Here is a 17,988-nt window from a genome sequence, read left to right on the forward strand (position 1 = left end):
TTATTTTTTTTTTTTTTTAAGATTTTATTTATTTATTTGACAGAGAGAAATCCAAGTAGGCAGAGAGGCAGGCAGAGAGAGAGGAGGAAGCAGGCTCCCTGCTGAGCAGAAAGCCCGATGCGGGGCTCGAACCCAGGACCTGGGATCATGACCTGAGCCGAAGGCAGCGGCTTAACCACTGAGCCACCCAGGCGCCCCAAATTGACATAATTTTTAAATGGGATTGACATCTGTGTGAAGTAGCATAACAGTGCTGATGAGGTCGAGGTGAAATTGTAATCGTTCTTTGCCAGGCATTAGTCTTTTTAGAAAGTTGGATGACAATGGTGGCTCTGGAGGTTAAGGGTCCAACTCTCTTTTTATTTATTTATTTGTTTGTTTGTTTGTTTGACAGAGAAAGCACAAGCAGGAAGAGGGAGAAGCAGGCTTCCCGCTGAGCAGGGAACCTGACCCTGGGCCCATGAGGGTCCAACTCTTCATTTCAGCTCACACGTTGATCTCAGGGTTGTGAGTTCAAGATTTGCTTTGGGCTCCACACCCAGCCTAGAGCCTAATTTGAAAAATAAATAAATACATAAATAAATAACGTTGGATGACAGTACAAAGCAAGAGCCATGCAGGTTTACATTTCCTGTGACCGTTTCTTAGAATTTATCTATAGATAAATTCAACAAAAGCATAAAGAATATATTTTTTCAAAAAGCTATTAAGTTCAAAAGTACGTGTAAGTCAGTTGGGACTTTCTTAGCAAGAAACTTTTAGGTATTTGCCATCCCCCTCCTCTTACCACCACTTGTCACATGCTCCCCTGTCACTTCCCTTCATAGATAGAGAGTATGGAAATGACTCTTACTTTTTCATGAGAGCCATTCACAGGTAAATTGCACACTCTCACTCCCCATTCTTTATCCATGTCTGTTTGCTAAAACAGGGAAATCAGAGAAGGCTGTGTCCTGAATTTTAGGCTTCTGATAGCAGAGCAAAAAAAGGCAGAAGAGAGGGAACTGTAGTAGAGCAAGAACACAATGAGACCACACTTGGTAATGACATGTTCTGCTTAGAAATGTGACTTCCAGAACCCACCCTTCTACTCATTCCATTTTCTCTCTCTCATTACCTCCCTCCCTCTCCCCGCCGCTCCCCTCATACACCCTTGGAGTAGTGTAGTCTGATATTTAAGCCATTCTCTTTAATGTTGGAAAGGAAAGGAAAGGAAAGGAAAGGAATTTGGAAAGAGTATCAAATCTGTTGACTCTTTAGTAGGATAGTGATGGCTGCCATTGATTTTAGGAAGCCCATGGTTATTTTAGAAAGAAAATTTCCCAGGACCCTTTTTATGAGATGCTGAAGTTAAGTTACTAAACACAGCATTGCTTATTCTCTAGCTGTGGGTGTGGGGTGCTTTGGCACTTAAAAATGCCCCTGGGAAAGCAGGGTTCACCATTTTCTAGGCCTACCCCACAACTTAGCCAATGTGCAGTGCTCACTTCCAGTGTTTCACTGCTTTATAACTTATATGAGGTTTGAGGGACATACCCCATTCCTCCTCCCCCAAAGAACTTAAATTATTACATGTGATGGTGAACTGTTGAGAGATTCTTTCATAGCAATAATTACTAAAAAGATAACTTGTTGGGGTGGCTCAGTCAGTTAAGTGGCTGACTCAGTTTCTGCTTAGGTCATGATGTCAGAGGCATGAGATCAAGCCCCACGTCAGGCTTCACACTCAGCACGGATTCTGCTTCAGGTGCTCTCTCCCTCTGCCCCTCCTGCTCATTCTCTCTCTGTCTCAAATAAATTTTAAAAATCTTTTTAAAAAGTGATATTTGTTTGTCTTTGGTATGGAGGAAGGTGTAGAGGATGAATTTTCTAACTAATTAACAATAGTACTTTGATGATTTTGACTCACTGGAATAAACAGAATTTCAGGCTTCAGGGGAAATGGTTTAGATGGGGTATTTGGGAACAGTCTGAACTTGGATGTGAATCATGACAGGAGTTCAATGTTGGAAACTTGAGTTATGTCACCATTTAAAGAGTATATATTTCTATTTTGTGATTTTATAGCTTGTGTATTCAGTAAGAGAAGTGCTGAGCTCATTTAGACATTAGGGCTGGGAATGTACTTGAAGTCCTGTGGTGAGATGCTTGTGTGCTCGGATTCTGTACATAAGGAAATACTCGCATGTTTTGTAGGTGCCTGGACTACTATCTTTTCTTATTTTCACCGACCTTTTGAAAATCGCTCTACGGGCGCCTGGGTGGCTCAGTGGGTTAAACCTCTGCCTTTGGCTCAGGTCATGATCTCAGGGTCCTGGGATCAAGCCCCGAATCGGGCTCTCTGCTCAGCGGGGAGCCTGCTTCCCCCTCTCTCTCTGCCTACTTGTGATCTCTCTGTCTGATAAATAAAATCTTAAAAAAAAAAGAAAAAAGAAAATAGTTCTAGGTTTTTTCCCTATATCTTAACCCCCTCCCCAGATTTTTCTAAGTTACCATGAACATGTAACACTTATGGATTGTTTTAAATTTATTAAATTAAATGATAGCCAATGAACAAATTTGCCACCTTATGGATCCCTCCTGGCCACAGCTACTCAGAGTTGGTAGAACTTGATAATAAACAATACTTTAGGGGCGCCTGGGTGGCTCAGTGGGTTAAATCCTCTGCCTTTGGCTCAGGTCGTGATCTCAGGGTCCTGGGATCGAGCCCCACATCGGGCTCTCTGCTCAGCATGAAACCTGCTTCCTCCTCTCTCTCTGCCTGCCTCTCTGCCTACTTGTGATCTGTCAAATAAATAAATAAAATTTTTTTAAAAAATAATAAAAATAAGCAATACTTTATCCTGGGTTGGTTGGTTTGTTTTTAAGATTTTATTTATTTACTTATTTTTAAAGATTTTATTTATTTGAGAGAGAGACAGTGAGAGAGCATGAGAGGGGAGAAAGTCAGAGGGAGAAGCAGACTCTCCAAGGAGCAGGGAGCCTGATGTGGGACTCAATCCCAGGACTCTGGGATCATGACCTGAGCTGAAGGCAGTCACTTAACCAACTTAGCCACCCAGGCGCCCCTTAAGATTTTATTTTTAAGTAATTTCTATACGCAGCACAGGGTTGAACCCACAACCCCGAGATCAGGAGTTGCATAGTTCACCACCTGAGCCAGCCAGGCGCCCCCGGGACTTGTTTTATTTTTTTAATCACAATACAGATGCAGGTGTTTTCTTTCTGTGAGCAGTTTCTTTGTGTGAATTTATAAATCACCCCATGTGGATTCGGATGTCCCAGTGACTGAGAGCCAGCTGTTGGGTGTTTTAACTAAACAGCTTACTCCCAGTTGGCCGCTTAAATCCCGGTGAGAGGTATTAGCTGCTCAGAGCATCCAGGGTGAAGATTTTCACAAGGCTTTTTGTGACCTGTTTTAAATTTGTTGAGATTGTTCTGCTTTGGCTTTTTCCTATAGGTGCCAGAGTTGATCTGCTTCAGATTTCCACAAATGACTCATCTTCCTGTCATATTTTCTTAGACTACAACGACTTACGATTATCTCTGGGTTACTTTTAAACATAGTTTTTTCTACAGCATGCATTGGGAGGAATAAACAGTGGTATTGAAATTCAAGCCTGTTTCTACCTCATGCTGATTGATTCCTGTGCTCCATAGAAAACTTCGTTTCTTCCTGAAAATGGCACTTTAATGATTCATTATTTTCTGTGGGAGGAAGCTTGTGACCTTCTTTTGTCTTTTTTCCTTCCAGAGGGAATCTGGAAAAGTTGTAAGCAAAACATTTCTCTAAGAAAGTACTGGGTAACAGAAGTTCCGGATAACAGGTAAAGCGTAAACTTCGGTCGTGCCAATAATCACCGATAATCTGCAAAAGTAAACTGGGAGAGAGAAGTGTGCTTTGTGTCAGGTGTTGCGTTAGGGATTTTAATTTTTTTTTAAGATTTTATTTATTTATTTTTAAAGATTTTATTTATTTATCTGACAGAGATCACAAGAAGGCCAAAGACGCAAGCAGAGGTGTGGGGGGGAGCTGGTTCCCCGATGAGCAGAGAGCCGGATGTGGGGCTCGATCCCAGGGTCCTGAGATAACGACCTGAGCTGAAGGCAGAGGCCCAATCCACTGAGCCACCCAGGTGCCCCAAGATTTTATTTTTATTTGAGAGAGAGTGAGAGAACATGAGAGGGGAGAAGGTCATAGGGAGAAGCAGGTTCCCTGTGGAGTCGGGAACCCAACCCAATGCGGGACCCAGTCCTGGGACTCCAGGATCACAACCTGAGCCAAAGGCAGTGGCCCAACCAACTAAGCCAACCAGGCGCCCTGCATTAGGGATTTTATATACATCACCTCATTTAGATGATTTTTAGTAGGACTCTGGGCAGAGATCTAAGACTCTCAGAATAAAGCTGTCCTTGAAAACGCAGTTTCAGGGGCACCTGGGTGGCTCAGTGGGTTAAGCCTCTGCTTTCAGCTCAGGTCATGATCTCAGGGTCCTGGCATCAGGCTCTCTGCTCAGCGGGGAGCCTGCTTCCCCCTCTCTCTGGCTTCCTGTCTGCCTACTTGTGATCTCTCTCTCTCTCTCTCTCTCTCTGTCAAATAAAGAAATAAAATTTCTTTTAAAAAAATTTTTTAAAAAATGCTGTTTCAAATGGATTTGCCTGTTGATTGGATTTAATGTCCTCACAGTTCAGTTTGGAAACATTTTTAACATCTACCAAAAACAAAGTACAGCAACATAGAGAATCCTAGAATCTGTTACGCTGTGCAGCCCAGCTAGGGAGTGACTTCCTAGTTCCTTTCTGTCTTTTGTTTTGGTTCTTGATCATTGCCAGTTATTTGCAGCTGTATCATCTCCTTAATTCTTTCTAATATTTTGTCACCAGGTTTAAAATTTAAATTTCCTCATACAGTGCCTCTTTACAATGGAGTCCAGCTCAAGTGTCCGCATTATGTTTGTTTGTTTGTTTGTTTGTTTTTAAGATTTTACTTATTTATTTATTTATTTTTAAAGATTTTTTTTTTTTTATTTATTCATTTGACAGAGATCACAAGTAGGTAGAGAGACAGGCAGAGAGAGAGGAGGAAGCAGGCTCCCCGCTGAGCAGAGAGCCCGATGCGGGGCTCGATCCCAGGACCCTGGGATCATGACCTGAGCCGAAGGCAGAGGCTTTAACTCACTGAGCCACCCAGGCGCCCCATAGAAAGGGGGTGCCTGTGTGACTCAGTTGTTTAAGCATCCGACTCTCTTTTTTTTTTTTTTTCAAAGATTTTATTTATTTATTTGACAGAGAGAGAGTGAGAGAGCAAGCGCACAAGCAGGGGTTGTGGCAGGCAGAGGGAGAAGGAGAAGCAGGCTCCCAGCAGAGCTGAGGGAACCCGATGCGGGACTCGAACCCAGGACCCCAGGATTGTGATCTGAGCTGGAGGCAGTTGCTTAACCAACTGAGCCACCCAGGCGCCCTCCACATTATGTTTTTAGTGATAATCTCACCATGACTGAACAGAATAAGCTACATTTTGTTCTTTTTTCTTATTTATATCTCACAAATAAGTCTTATGACAAGATAGTATACATAAAGAACCCAGTATTCTGTGTCTGAGAAATATATCTCAGACGGTAGCTACAATTTGAACTTTGGGACTAGGGAAGACCGGAAAGCCAACCAGACTTCCTAGGGTTCTGCAGCCCCACACAAGTGCTCACAGACTGAGGTGAATTATCCTACGTGAGATAGTAGAGTGTGAGGTATGCTTCATGCTGTCATTCATACAGGAGCCTTGGGGTTAGATTTCACGTATTCAGAAAAGTAGTTCCTAGAGTATCATCAACAAAAAATTAAGTTGTTTCAGATTTTAATAATTTGTTCATTTTCCTTTGGGGTTTTTCCATTTTTATCAGGGCAAAGCAGTTTGGTCACCATGAGCTGGAGCTTCTTGACACGCCTGCTAGAGGAGATCCACAACCATTCCACATTTGTGGGGAAGATCTGGCTCACTGTACTGATTGTCTTCCGGATTGTCCTTACGGCTGTTGGAGGGGAGTCCATCTATTATGATGAGCAAAGCAAATTTGTATGTAACACAGAGCAGCCAGGCTGCGAGAATGTCTGCTATGATGCCTTTGCGCCCCTCTCCCATGTGCGCTTCTGGGTATTCCAGATCATCCTGGTGGCAACCCCATCTGTGATGTACCTGGGCTATGCCATTCACAAGATCGCCAAGATGGAGCACGGCGAAGCAGACAAGAAGGCGGCTCGGAGCAAACCCTATGCTATGCGTTGGAAACAGCACCGGGCTCTGGAGGAAACAGAAGAGGACCATGAAGAGGATCCCATGATGTATCCGGAAATGGAATTGGAGAGTGAAAAAGAAAATAAGGAGCAGAACCAACCTAAACCCAAGCATGATGGCCGACGGCGGATTCGGGAGGATGGACTTATGAAAATCTACGTGCTGCAGTTGCTGGCAAGGACCGTGTTTGAGGTGGGTTTTCTGATAGGGCAGTACTTCCTGTATGGCTTCCAAGTCCACCCATTTTATGTGTGCAGCAGACTTCCTTGCCCTCATAAAATCGACTGCTTTATATCTAGACCCACCGAAAAGACCATCTTCCTTCTGATAATGTATGGTGTTACAGGCCTTTGCCTATTGCTTAACATTTGGGAAATGCTTCATTTAGGGTTTGGGACAATTCGAGACTCGCTAAACAGTAAAAGGAGGGAACTGGAAGATCCGGGTGCTTATAATTACCCTTTCACTTGGAATACTCCATCTGCTCCCCCTGGCTATAACATTGCCGTCAAACCGGATCAGATACAGTACACCGAACTGTCCAATGCTAAGATCGCCTACAAGCAAAACAAGGCCAACATCGCCCAGGAACAACAGTATGGCAGCCATGAGGAGAACCTCCCAGCCGACCTGGAGACTCTGCAGCGGGAGATCAGAATGGCCCAGGAACGCTTGGATCTCGCAATCCAGGCCTACAGTCACCAAAACAACCCCCATGGACCCCGGGAAAAAAAAGCCAAAGCGGGGTCCAAAGCTGGGTCCAACAAGAGCAGTGCTAGTAGCAAATCAGGGGATGGGAAGACCTCCGTCTGGATTTAATCTTGGCGGGGCTTGAAACTAGTGCTTTTCATAGTTCATGGTAAGCAGCGGCTCACTGAATAATGACTTCCATTGAGTAAACATTTGGCTCTGGTTATCTTCAGGGATGCTGTTGGCTCATGATCCAAGCTCAGGGGACTCTGGAAGCGGGGCTGGGACAAGGGGAAGAAAAGGGGAAAACACAGTGTTCCTGGGCACATATTCCAGCAATAATACAGTTATGGAACTTTACATTTATGTCTTCCAGATCTGGAAAAGAACAGATATATTTAAATCATTCTTGTTGAAAAGTTTTTGTATGTACAGTATTATGGTACATTTTTTTAGTATGAGAATTTTTTTTGTATTTGTATATTGGACCACTGTAGTTATACTTTTATATTAAAGGAAAAAAAATCCTTAAGGTAATGCCTACTAGGCTAGTGTTATTACTTTTCAGCAAATGCAACCCTGGGTTTAAAGTTTTCATAGATGCTACACCTAATAAAAGTGCCTCTTGTGTTGCTGGGAAGAGTTCAGGTATGTAAGGAGCCAGAGGAGGAAGCATCAGATTTTAGTCTTGGAAAGAAAGTCCACAGTGAGGGAGGTTGAGGTCTTTTCTCCTTTACTTAAGAGGTTCTTGAGTCTCATTCATGTACCCAGACTTATATCTAATCTTTGAAAACCTATTTGTGTTTTCAAAGGGTATAAATGATTCCCTGCAAGATTCCTATAGTTATCAAGCATTACCAGCATTTCCCTTGGTGGTGTGTATATAATTTAAGTTCTTTCAAAAGGCTTGCATACAGAGGCATCCCCAGCCTGGTAGCAGTGCGGAGTCCCTGTCCTGAGGTGTGACTAACAGTCCTGTTGCACAGCGAAGCCTCAGAAATGAGCCCCACCACGCTGCAGTTCAGTTGTGGACCTGATTTGCCTGAAATCTCTACCCAGAAACCTGCCTCTTGGGTTGCTCAAGAAACCAGTGATGGATATTTTCTTTACATATTAACATTAGAAATACAAAAATTCCCCTGTAGGCTAAGAAAACTCAAAGCTTCTTGCACTGTATATGGCAGAAGGCCTAAATCTGAATTCAATAATTTTTTATAGTTTACTGTGAAACTTAAAATTTCTATACTTCTGCCAGTGTGGATTTCTGTGTGGAAACCAGTTAGTACAGGGATTCTGACTGTAAATAGACCTAAAGAGAATTTCAGTATTTATTCCTTATAGGCCTATCTGTTTGTTAATGACTAGCATGAGGGTTCACATAACACCCGTAATTTCTAGTATTTTATTGATGTTTTCGGTCCTGGATTATGTTGGAGAGCTTTGCTCTCGCATCTCGTTCACATCATTTGTCTCCCGAGTTTATGAGTATCTGAGTAAGAACTTTGTAAAGATTTAAAGGAAAGGGCCTTTGCTTCCCAGGGAGCATTTCCATTTGAGTGTGTCACTCCTAAGGTGAAGCAAGCCGCCTCTGACTTTGGGATTCCCAAAGTATCACTTTTTATGTCTTAGTTTTAGAACATCAGTTCTTTATTATTTAGGAGAATCTTGGAGCAGCACCCTTAGGTCATTTCTTTTTCATTTCTTTCTTTGTTCTACTCAGTAGAAAATTTAAAATGATCTTCTAGCCATGCGTTAACCCTTATTTTGCTTTGCTTTGCTTTGCTTTTTTTTTTTTAATCTATAAATTTTAGCCCAGAGAAGTTCCTTAGAATCTCTAAATGTCTTAAGCAGAAAGGAAACTCAGGTGAGACTAAAAGGAAATTTTCAAAGAACAGGAGACCTGATGCGTCTTGGATGATTAGTCAACACGCATAGTTTCCTTCATACTACATGTTTTATAAGGAAATTCAAGTGATTCTTCTTAGAAAACAAGCAAGATTCTAAACACCAAAGCTTAGCTAAAATGAAGAGCCATCAGTTCATTCTTGTATCTCTAGAGCTTCAAGGAGATTTCTTAATCAAAGGACAGAAAACACACAGACACTCGCATCCATCTACACAGAGCCTGAAGGAGAACAGAGTGGCTTCGCCGACAGAAAGGTTGGGGACGCGGGAGTGACCGAGAGGGAAAGGAGCCGAGCAGAAATGCCAGGCAAAGACGTGCGGTGCCAGGAGCGTCCACTTAGTTCCTGCACACAGTGCCCTGGGCATTTCTTCTTGGCTTGTTCTGAGGAGAATGTTATTTTGTATCTGGATAATTTCTTCAACATCTAAGTTACTTCACATGTACACACACTTTAAAAACCTATTTTTTTATTTTCTCGCCAGAGCTTTAATTATGACATGGAGTTCCCAACCCTCACTGCTTTCCTGGTACATTTCTTTCAGCCTTTGAACATGGGAGTTGTCCAAAGCCATTTTCCCTCATGGTATGTCACGGACCTCCCATTAGGAAGATGGCCCTACCAGTGTCTGCCTTAACCCATTAATTGGGTTGATGTTGAATCTATTAAAAATGCCGTTCTGGTTATTCTGGAACGTGCAGTTATTAGTATAAAAAGCGTGTGAGCAGTGTTTGTTTTCTTACCAAAATCCTGTCCTTTGGATTTTCGCATCAACCTGCTCTGTCGTGTGACCTTTACTTTTCTAAATTATTGAGGTCTTAGTCTTCCCACACCAGAACTAGGGGACAGTCAACACATTTATATTTCTTAACATGGTATTAGAGTTATTCAGATGTGGTGTGTCTTTTTGCTCATCATCTGTGTTAAAATCTGTTATTCAGAAGAGATTATAAAACAGACTTCTTTCTTAGTCAAACTGAAAGGGAGAATTAGAATACATTTTTGCCTAAGAATTGTTAGTGTTCGCCTTGTGGCTTCATCTTCGCTTATGACTTCATTTTTCCTGTTTCTATATTTGCTTACTTAAACCCACAAGTGTGTTACCTCATTCGAAGTCATTCTTCTGGGGATTTTCCTTGACTAATATCTGTAGAATTACTTTTGATAAAAATGAACTTTGCCATCTAAAATGTGTTTCACGGCCCCAACAACTCTTACCCATCTGTCTTTCAGAAGGACACCTATGTCTTTAAAGAGAAAAAATGTCATCATTTGGTACCTTAACTCTCATTTCTCCATGGTATGAAATTAAGCAGTTTACTCGCCCTTTCCAAGTTTCGGGAGCTGCTTGCTTCTCCAAAATGTTATGAAGTAGTTACACCCTCTGATAAAAGATACTAAAAAATCGTCTATGGGTCATTTGTCTGAACCTGGAGCTTCAAGGAAAAGAGAGTTGACAGAAGAGCGTGAGAGTAGTGAGACATCCTTCAGTGTCCTCCATCTCAGGCGTCAGTGATGGTTTGAAACACTTGTTTGAAGCAGTCTATACCAAGAATGGACTTAAGTGTTAACTCCCATTAGTCATACCAATGCATTGCCCTTTTAGCTTATAGATGTCCGTGTTTTATTCCTCTGTCTCATTTAAGAGACAGTACACCTACTTCAAGAACCTTTTTATAAAAGGGTCTTTTCTGACTGAAGAAAAGCACCTGAAGTCAAAGATACACAATTGCTGGTCATTTTGATTGGAAGATTCCAAATATTAGATTAACTGTATCTCTATAAAATCATGTGCTCTCATGAAGGGCCTTACCACCTGAAAATAAGAAAGCCCCGGCGCCTATACAGTATTTGGAAATAAAACTTCAGTTCACCTCTATACTCTAAATCTGTAATAACTTGTAGTCACCATCAAATGTTAAAACCATTAGGTTGAATTGCATACTTGTCACTCATTCTGGCCACAGATCATGGAGAGATTAAAAGATTTTATTTGTTCCTGATGCAGTTGTGTTGTTCTTTTTTTTTTTTTTTTTAAGATTTTATTTAATTATTTGTCGGAGAGAGAGAGGGAGAGAGAGCAAGCACAGGCAGACAGAATGGCAGGCAGAGGCAGAGGGAGAAGCAGGCTCCCTGATGAGCAAGGAGCCCGATGTGGGACTCGATCCCAGGACGCTGGGATCATGACCTGAGCCAAAGGCAGCTGCTTAACCAACTGAGCCACCCAGGCGTCCCAGTTGTGTTCTTAATAATGATGTTGAGTTTGGGTCATGCGTATTCCACCTTAATAGTCATAACTTAAAGAAGCAATCCATAGTATTCCAAAATACAGGAGTCCAAACAAACAAAAGAAAATCTTATTCCCATGCAAAACCTCTACAGAAGTAAAAGGAGTAAGCATTTTGCATTTCAGGATTGGCTTGTTGAGCCAGCTAAGACCTTTGGCTATATGCTTCCAAGATTGGAAATGTGTTTTTTTTACAGTTGTTTTTTTTTGTTGTTGTTGTTGTTTTTTTTAAGATTTTATTTATTTGAGAGAGACCATGAGAGAAGGCACACAAGTTGGGGGTGGGGGGAGCTGGAGAGGGAGAAGCAGGCTTCCCTCCCACTGAACAGGGAGCCCGATGTGGGGCTCGATCTCAGGACCCTGGAATCATGACCTGAGCTGAAAGCAGACAATTAACAACTGAGCCACCCAGTTATACTCTCCTTTTGTACTCTCACTTGTGTTTTCTTTAATAAAGCTCTTAGAGAAGTCTCTTCCCCAGGCACTAAGTATTAGATGTGGTTAACATATGGATATGAAAAAGGTAGCTAAGACCTCCAGTTATTTAAGATAATTTAAATGAAAAATTCATCTCTTAACCAGCAATCTAAGGTCATGTGATGCGCAGCTTAGATGTTGTATGAACAGCTAAAGAATTACCATTCTAGTGCCAGAGATCACCCGATGCTAATTTTGTTCTGTATGTTGATGTAAAACTTAGTGGTGGGGACAGACTGCTCGCGGCCACGTCTCAGGAAGACTGGCCCGTGCCACATACAGTTAAGATTAATTCGTGGTCAGTGCCTCTTTTCCCAAACTTGAAAACTCAGCTGCCAGTTAGCATCATATTGAGTATTTACCCCATTCTTTGTATAAAATAGTACCTGAGAGCTTAATGGTTTGTGCAGAAAACCTGATACGAAAACCTGTGGACCTGGCATTGCACAGTAAATTGATCTCAGTGGGAATGCACGACCAGGAAGATATCCAAGTAGATGTTTGGGCTCAAAACCTGTCCTTTTTCACAGCCGAGTTACAACCCCTGGCAGTGCTGCGGCTGTATGGACGGGCTTATTTCTGGCATCCTAATCCGGGAAGGGTGAAGTCCAAGCATAGAAACTGGGATCACACCCTGTCTCAGGCTCCCCTTTGGTTCTCAGGGCCTTTACTCCGGGAGGAGCGCCTTCTGGAGGGCTGTTTCCTGCAGACCCAGCCCAATCTTGGTATGTCTAATCTGCCCTCTGTGGGGAAGTGCAGGAGAGGGTAGCATCTGTTGCAAGTGTGGCCTCTGTTCCCCCAGACACAGGCGGCTGGCTGGTAGGTCATGCACAGAGCGCACCCTCAGCAGCACAGATTGTAAACTGGTCAGCCAACCATATTTGGTAATGAACTTGTGAGCTGTTGGGAAAGCTGTCCAAGCAGGGAAGGCCCTCTCTTCCTTCTGAAAGTGGATTCTTTGGCAGATTGCTATCAGAGCAGAGACTAATACCTGGAAAAGGTGTCCTCAGAGTTAAAATCTTTGCTACACGGAGTTTAAAACTATTTCTAGGGCTTATATGAATCATAATATACAATAGTTTTAGGGTTTTCTCTCCTTTAGTTACCTCAAATTGGAAGCACGTTGCTCAGGTGCGTGAAGAATGTGGAGGTTGAGGCAGAGCTGAGAACAGAATCCTGGTCTGCACAGTGGCTCAGTCTAGCACCCTTGGAGCTTTTCCTGGAGGGGCAGCAGCTCCTCATGGGGTCAGGCGGGTCTGGGTCTGTGGATCTTTGCTGCGGGGACCTTGCTGTCTAGAGCGCATTTTCCAAATGTGACCGTTGAGCCGCCTGTGGAAGAAACAGGAATGCCTATTAAAATGTAGGTTCCAGGGCGCCTGGGTGGCTCAGTCAGTAAGCATCTGCCTTCGGCTCAGGTCATGATCCCGGGGTCCCGGAATCAAGCCCCACATTGGGCTCCCTGCTCAGTGGGAAGCCTGCTTCTCCCTCTCCCATTCCCACTGCTTGTATTTCCTCTCTCTGTGTGTCAAATAAATAAAATCTTTATAAATAAATAAATAAATAAATAAAAATAAAATGTAGGTTCCTTGGATGCATCTCAGGCCTTCGTAATCAGATCTAAGTTCTCTAGGCAATTGTTTAAAAATCTTTTAAGGTAGGGGGGCCTGTGTGGCTCAGTGGGTTAGAGCCTCTGTCTTCAGCTCAGATCATGATCCCAGGGTTCTGGGATCCAGCCCTGCATCAGCTCTCTGCTCAGCCAGGCGCCTGTTTCCCCCCTCTCTCTGCCCGCCTCTCTGCCTACTTGTGATCTCTGTCTGTCAAATAAATAAATAGAACATTTTTTTTTAAATCTTTTAAGGTAGAATTTCACATGTGGTGAAATTCACTATTTAGTATATAGTTGCAAATGCATACGGTTGAGTAACCACCCCTGGAAGGTACAGAATATGTGCATCACCCAACAATTTTCTGTATGTAATAATCACATTAAGTTTTGAGAACCACTGATCTTAGGGAAAAAAACAAAAACTTCAAGTGTGTGCCAGGGTGAAAGGGAGAGGGTTTATTTTGAACGGTCTCATTTCAAGGTTTAGACCTGGCATTGCACAGGAGCCCACAACGCCTGATGGCCTGGAGTGGAGGACTGTAGAGTGATGGGCAGAAGAATCCGTAAGGGACTTGCAGGGGCTGGGTGCTGGGAAGCATGCGGTCCTGGACTAGATGCAGAAGTGTTTTAAAATCTCATGCAATACGGACTCCGACTTCCACTTTATGGCTATGACGAGCCGCACGTAAAGAGAATCCTCTCGCCTTCTGTGTCATGAGTTGGTGTCATTACTTAGAAGTTCCCCCACCCTACGTTGAATGACATCTTTGAGGAAATTAGAAATGGGAAGTGACTCAGGAGTGGAAAATGAGAAAAAGAGAAGATGACATGGTGACAGGCATTCGCTGTCTGTTGGCTTTCTCCTGCCTTCTCAATCCTGAGGAAATGGCACAGCATTTCCTTGCCCTGTCCTTGACACGGTAGGCCTATTTTCTACTAGATTCAGGGATTGTGAGAGAAAACCCAAGGAAGCCCACTGCTAGTGCCTGGAGGAAAAGCTGACCAGATTCCCTCTTTACCCTCGGCCGAACCTTCCACAAGTATCCTTGTCTGCTCTGCTCTCTGGGGCCATCACAGAGGGCACGGCTGGCTGACAGCCTTAAACCCCAGGCAAGGCAGAGCCAAGCAACTGTTCATAACCGATTTCCCTGCACAGCCAGTGACCTGAATGGGACCTGACCATGGGGAAAAATGATACAGAACTAGATCGCTTTTTTTTCCAATTTTATTTTTAGTTTGTGTAGTCCTGTGAAAGTGAAATTTTATCTTTGCACTGGGAACATTGAAAAGCACTGACAGGGAGCCCCTTTGGCCTGGCCCATTTTTCTGAAAGCACGTTGCAGCTGTGGCTTGTGCCCAACAGGCAGAGACGGATGTTTGATTCTGTACCCAGGTGCTGTGGACCGCAGTGACAGGCCGCAGCCTCTGCAGAATGGTCTGCATGAGGATCTGGGCTCCTTGAGATGCTTTTAAAGGCAAAAGCCCTGGAAATAGGGTAAGTGCAAATTGTCCGCGGATTGTTTACTTCATGTTCTGCTGGGAAAATGATCGTGGACAGAGTCTGCAGCGTTTGGCCCCGTCTCGATTATAGACCAGCTTGTGATGATGCTGCTTGATTCCAGCAGTCGGTCTGCTTTTGGGGACTCGTTGGCCTAGAAGAGACAGCGTGGGGAGGGACTGCTTTTCCTCTCATTTAACTCATTGCCCTTAGGCAGTGAGTGGCCACTCAAGCTGGCCCTTCTGAGTAGTCTCCATGATCCTGGGAAGAAATAGGAGAGGGAAGGGCCGAGCTTTCAGCATGGAGCTGGGGGGGTTGCTGGGGGGTCTTGAGCGGTCAGGAGGGATCTGATGTGCCCGAGCACAACCAGGGACTGCCCGAGAAGAATGAATAGATCAGCATAGGTGGGCCTGAAATACATGGCCTGGGCAGGAACCCATTACCTTTGATTCAGGGTTGCCAGATAAAATACAAGATGCCTCGTTAAATTTGAAGTTCAAATCAACAACGAATCGGTTTTTATATATTGTATCTTATATATAGTAAATACTGATATGTTCAAAATTATTTGTCATTTTTCCAAAATTCAAATGGTACTGAGTGTCCTATGTTATTTGCTAAAACTAGCAACCCCGTCTTGATTGGACTCAGGCACGGGTTCTGAGGCTGGTAACAGAGGATGGAAAAGGTTTTTAGTCTGGGACACCTGGGTGGCTCAGTTGGTTAGGCATCTGCCTTTGGCTTATCACGATCCCTGGGTCCTGGGATCAAGTCCTGCTGAGCAGGGATCCTGGTTCTCCCTCTGCCTGTTGTTTCCCTGGCTTGTGCACTCTCACTCTTTCTTGACAAATAAATAAAATCTTAAAAAAAGGGGGGGGGCTTTAGTCAAGTATTAGAAAAACCACAAGCATAAGCACTGTGCCAAGTCTGAGCCACTCGATGAAGAAAGGTAAGAAATCATGCTCCCGGTACACAGTGTATTTTGGGCTTCCCTGTTTATAGCAATTCTTCTCTAATGCAAACCATTTTTTGGTTCTGTGATTTTATCAGCAATTTAATAGCCATATCAACCCAAACTCAGGCCAGCAACCAGCCTGCTTTTTTTTTTTTTTTTTAATTTATTTGACAGAGATCACAAGTAGGTAGAGAGGCAGGCAGAGAGAGAGAGGAGGAAGCAGGCTCCCCGCCGAGCAGAGAGCCCGATGCGGGGCTCGATCCCAGGACCCTGGGATCATGACCTGAGCCGAAGGCAGAGGCTTTAACCCACTGAGCCACCCAGGCGCCCCAGCCTGCTTTTTTAAAAACTCATTTATTGGGGCGCCTGGCTGCTTCAGTCAGTCATTTTGATCTGGGGTTGTGAATCTGAGCCCTACGTTGGACAGAGAACTTACTTTAAAAAAAAAAATGGGGGGGGGACACCTGAGTGGCTCAGTTTGTTAAGCATCCGACTCCTGATTTTGGCTCCAGTTGTGATCTCAGGGTTACAAGATCAAGCCCCACGTCAGGCTCTGCACTGAGTGTGGAGCCTGCTTAAGAACCTCTCCCTCTAGGGCCCTTGGGTGGCTCAGTTGTTAAGTGTCTGCCTTAGGCTCAAGTTATGATCCCAGGGTCTTGAGATCGAGCCCCACATCAGGCTCCCTGCTCAGCGGGAAGCCTGCTTCTTCCTCTCCCTCTGCTTGTGTTCCCTCTCTTGCTGTGTCTCTGTCAAATAAATAAAAATTAAAAAAAAAAAACTCTCCATCTCCCTCTGCCCCTCCCCTGCTCACACTCTCTCTTTAAAAATAAAAATGACAAACTTACTAAAAACGAAATAATAAAAGCATCTTGATCAGTACTAAAAGATATAAAACAGAAAAAGTCTCACATTTCTTCCTATTGCTATTCCTCAGAGCTAATCACTGCAGGAGTATTTATGCACATACAAAAATATACACATGATTATTTGTTGCTTACACACCATTTATTTGTGGGTTTTTTTTGTTGTTGTTAAAAGTTTTATTTATTTAAGTAATCGCTACACCCAGTGTAGGGCTCAAACTCATGACCCAGAGATCAAGAGTTGCTTGCTCTTCCAACCGAGCCAGCCAGGCGCCCCATTAAGCAAACTATTTATTCAAGAGAATTACAAATGTCATCTTTAGTAATAGGCTACAGGACCCCAAACCCAGAATTGGTGACACCAAAGTTAGAGAGCTTTAATGAATTGTCTTGCAAGGGGGCACGTAGAAATTTCACAGGAGTGGCTAGTGCTGGTGTTCATGAATTTACTCTCAGGAAGTTGAGCTCTGCACTACAACATGGACGGCTTAAAATGAAATGTAAGAGCTCTAAAGCTTTTTTAATTTCTTAAAATGAACTTTAGTGGGGGTGCCTGGGTGGCTTAGTCAGTTAAGAGTCTGCCTTCGGTTCAGGTCATGATCCCAGGGTCCTGGGATTGAGCCCTGAGTCGGGCTCTCAGGCTCCCTGCTCAGCGGGGAGCCTGCTTCTCCCTCTGCCTGCAGCTCCCCCTGCTTGTGCTCTCTCTCACTCTCTCAAATAAATAAAATCTTAAAAAAAAAAAAAAAAAAAAACCTTTATGGGGCATAATTTGCAGACAATAAACGTGACCTCATCTAGTGTACAGTTCAATGACTTTTGTGAGGGTTTGTTTTTGTTTTTATTGTTGTTTTAATGCAAATACCATTGCCTGCTGGGGCTTTTTGCGTTGTTGGTTATTCAACTTCAATGACATTTTTTCTGGTTATGAGGATATTATCACATGCTCCTTATAAAAGACTTGGAAAATTCAGGAACGAATAAAGAGAAAACAAAAGATGTCAATACTTGCCCCATCCCTAAAAAAGTCATTCTTAGCAGCGTCTCTTGTTCAAAGCACACATGCATTTATTTACCTTCAAACACATAAAAGTATGGGGGGAATAAAAACGGCCCACAGCTTCCACAGCTGAGCTCCCCAGGTGCCCAATACACACGCATGTCTTAAAAATTTAAATTACCACCCTGAGGTGCCTGGGTGGCTCAGAGGGTTAAAGCCTCTGCCTTCAGCTTGGGTCCTGAGATCTAGCCCCGCATCGGGTTCTCTGCTCAGTGGGGAGCCTGCTTCCCCCTCTCTCTGCCTGCCTCTCTGCCTACTTGTGATCTCTGTCTGTTAAATAAATAAAATCATTTTTTTAAAAAATTACCACCCTGAGTGCACAGTGAGGGTAGAGTGGCCTTTGGCTCCATGGCCCAACA

General features: G+C 43.5%; 1 protein-coding gene across 3 annotated transcripts in view; it reads left to right on the plus strand.

Moving 5' to 3' along the window:
• LOC111158137 (gap junction protein gamma 1) overlaps window positions 1–7,500 on the plus strand; it is a 32,453-nt gene extending 24,953 nt beyond the window's left edge. The window contains exons 2-3 of one of the 3 annotated variants that reach the window (XM_022520017.1): window positions 3,755–3,827; window positions 5,901–7,445. In XM_022520017.1, coding sequence (XP_022375725.1) covers window positions 5,921–7,111 — 1,191 coding nt within the window. In that variant the 5' untranslated portion in view covers window positions 3,755–3,827; window positions 5,901–5,920 and the 3' untranslated portion in view covers window positions 7,112–7,445. Of the gene's footprint in view, window positions 1–3,754; window positions 3,828–4,112; window positions 4,137–5,900 lie in introns of those variants that run through there. The other 2 variants (XM_022520018.1, XM_022520019.1) reach the window with 2 other exon arrangements.
• Window positions 7,501–17,988: the final 10,488 nt, after the last annotated feature.

This window comes from Enhydra lutris, unplaced genomic scaffold (genome assembly GCF_002288905.1).
Source record: "Enhydra lutris kenyoni isolate GAN:26980312 unplaced genomic scaffold, ASM228890v2 scaffoldscaffold57, whole genome shotgun sequence".
Taxonomy (NCBI): domain Eukaryota; kingdom Metazoa; phylum Chordata; class Mammalia; order Carnivora; family Mustelidae; genus Enhydra; species Enhydra lutris.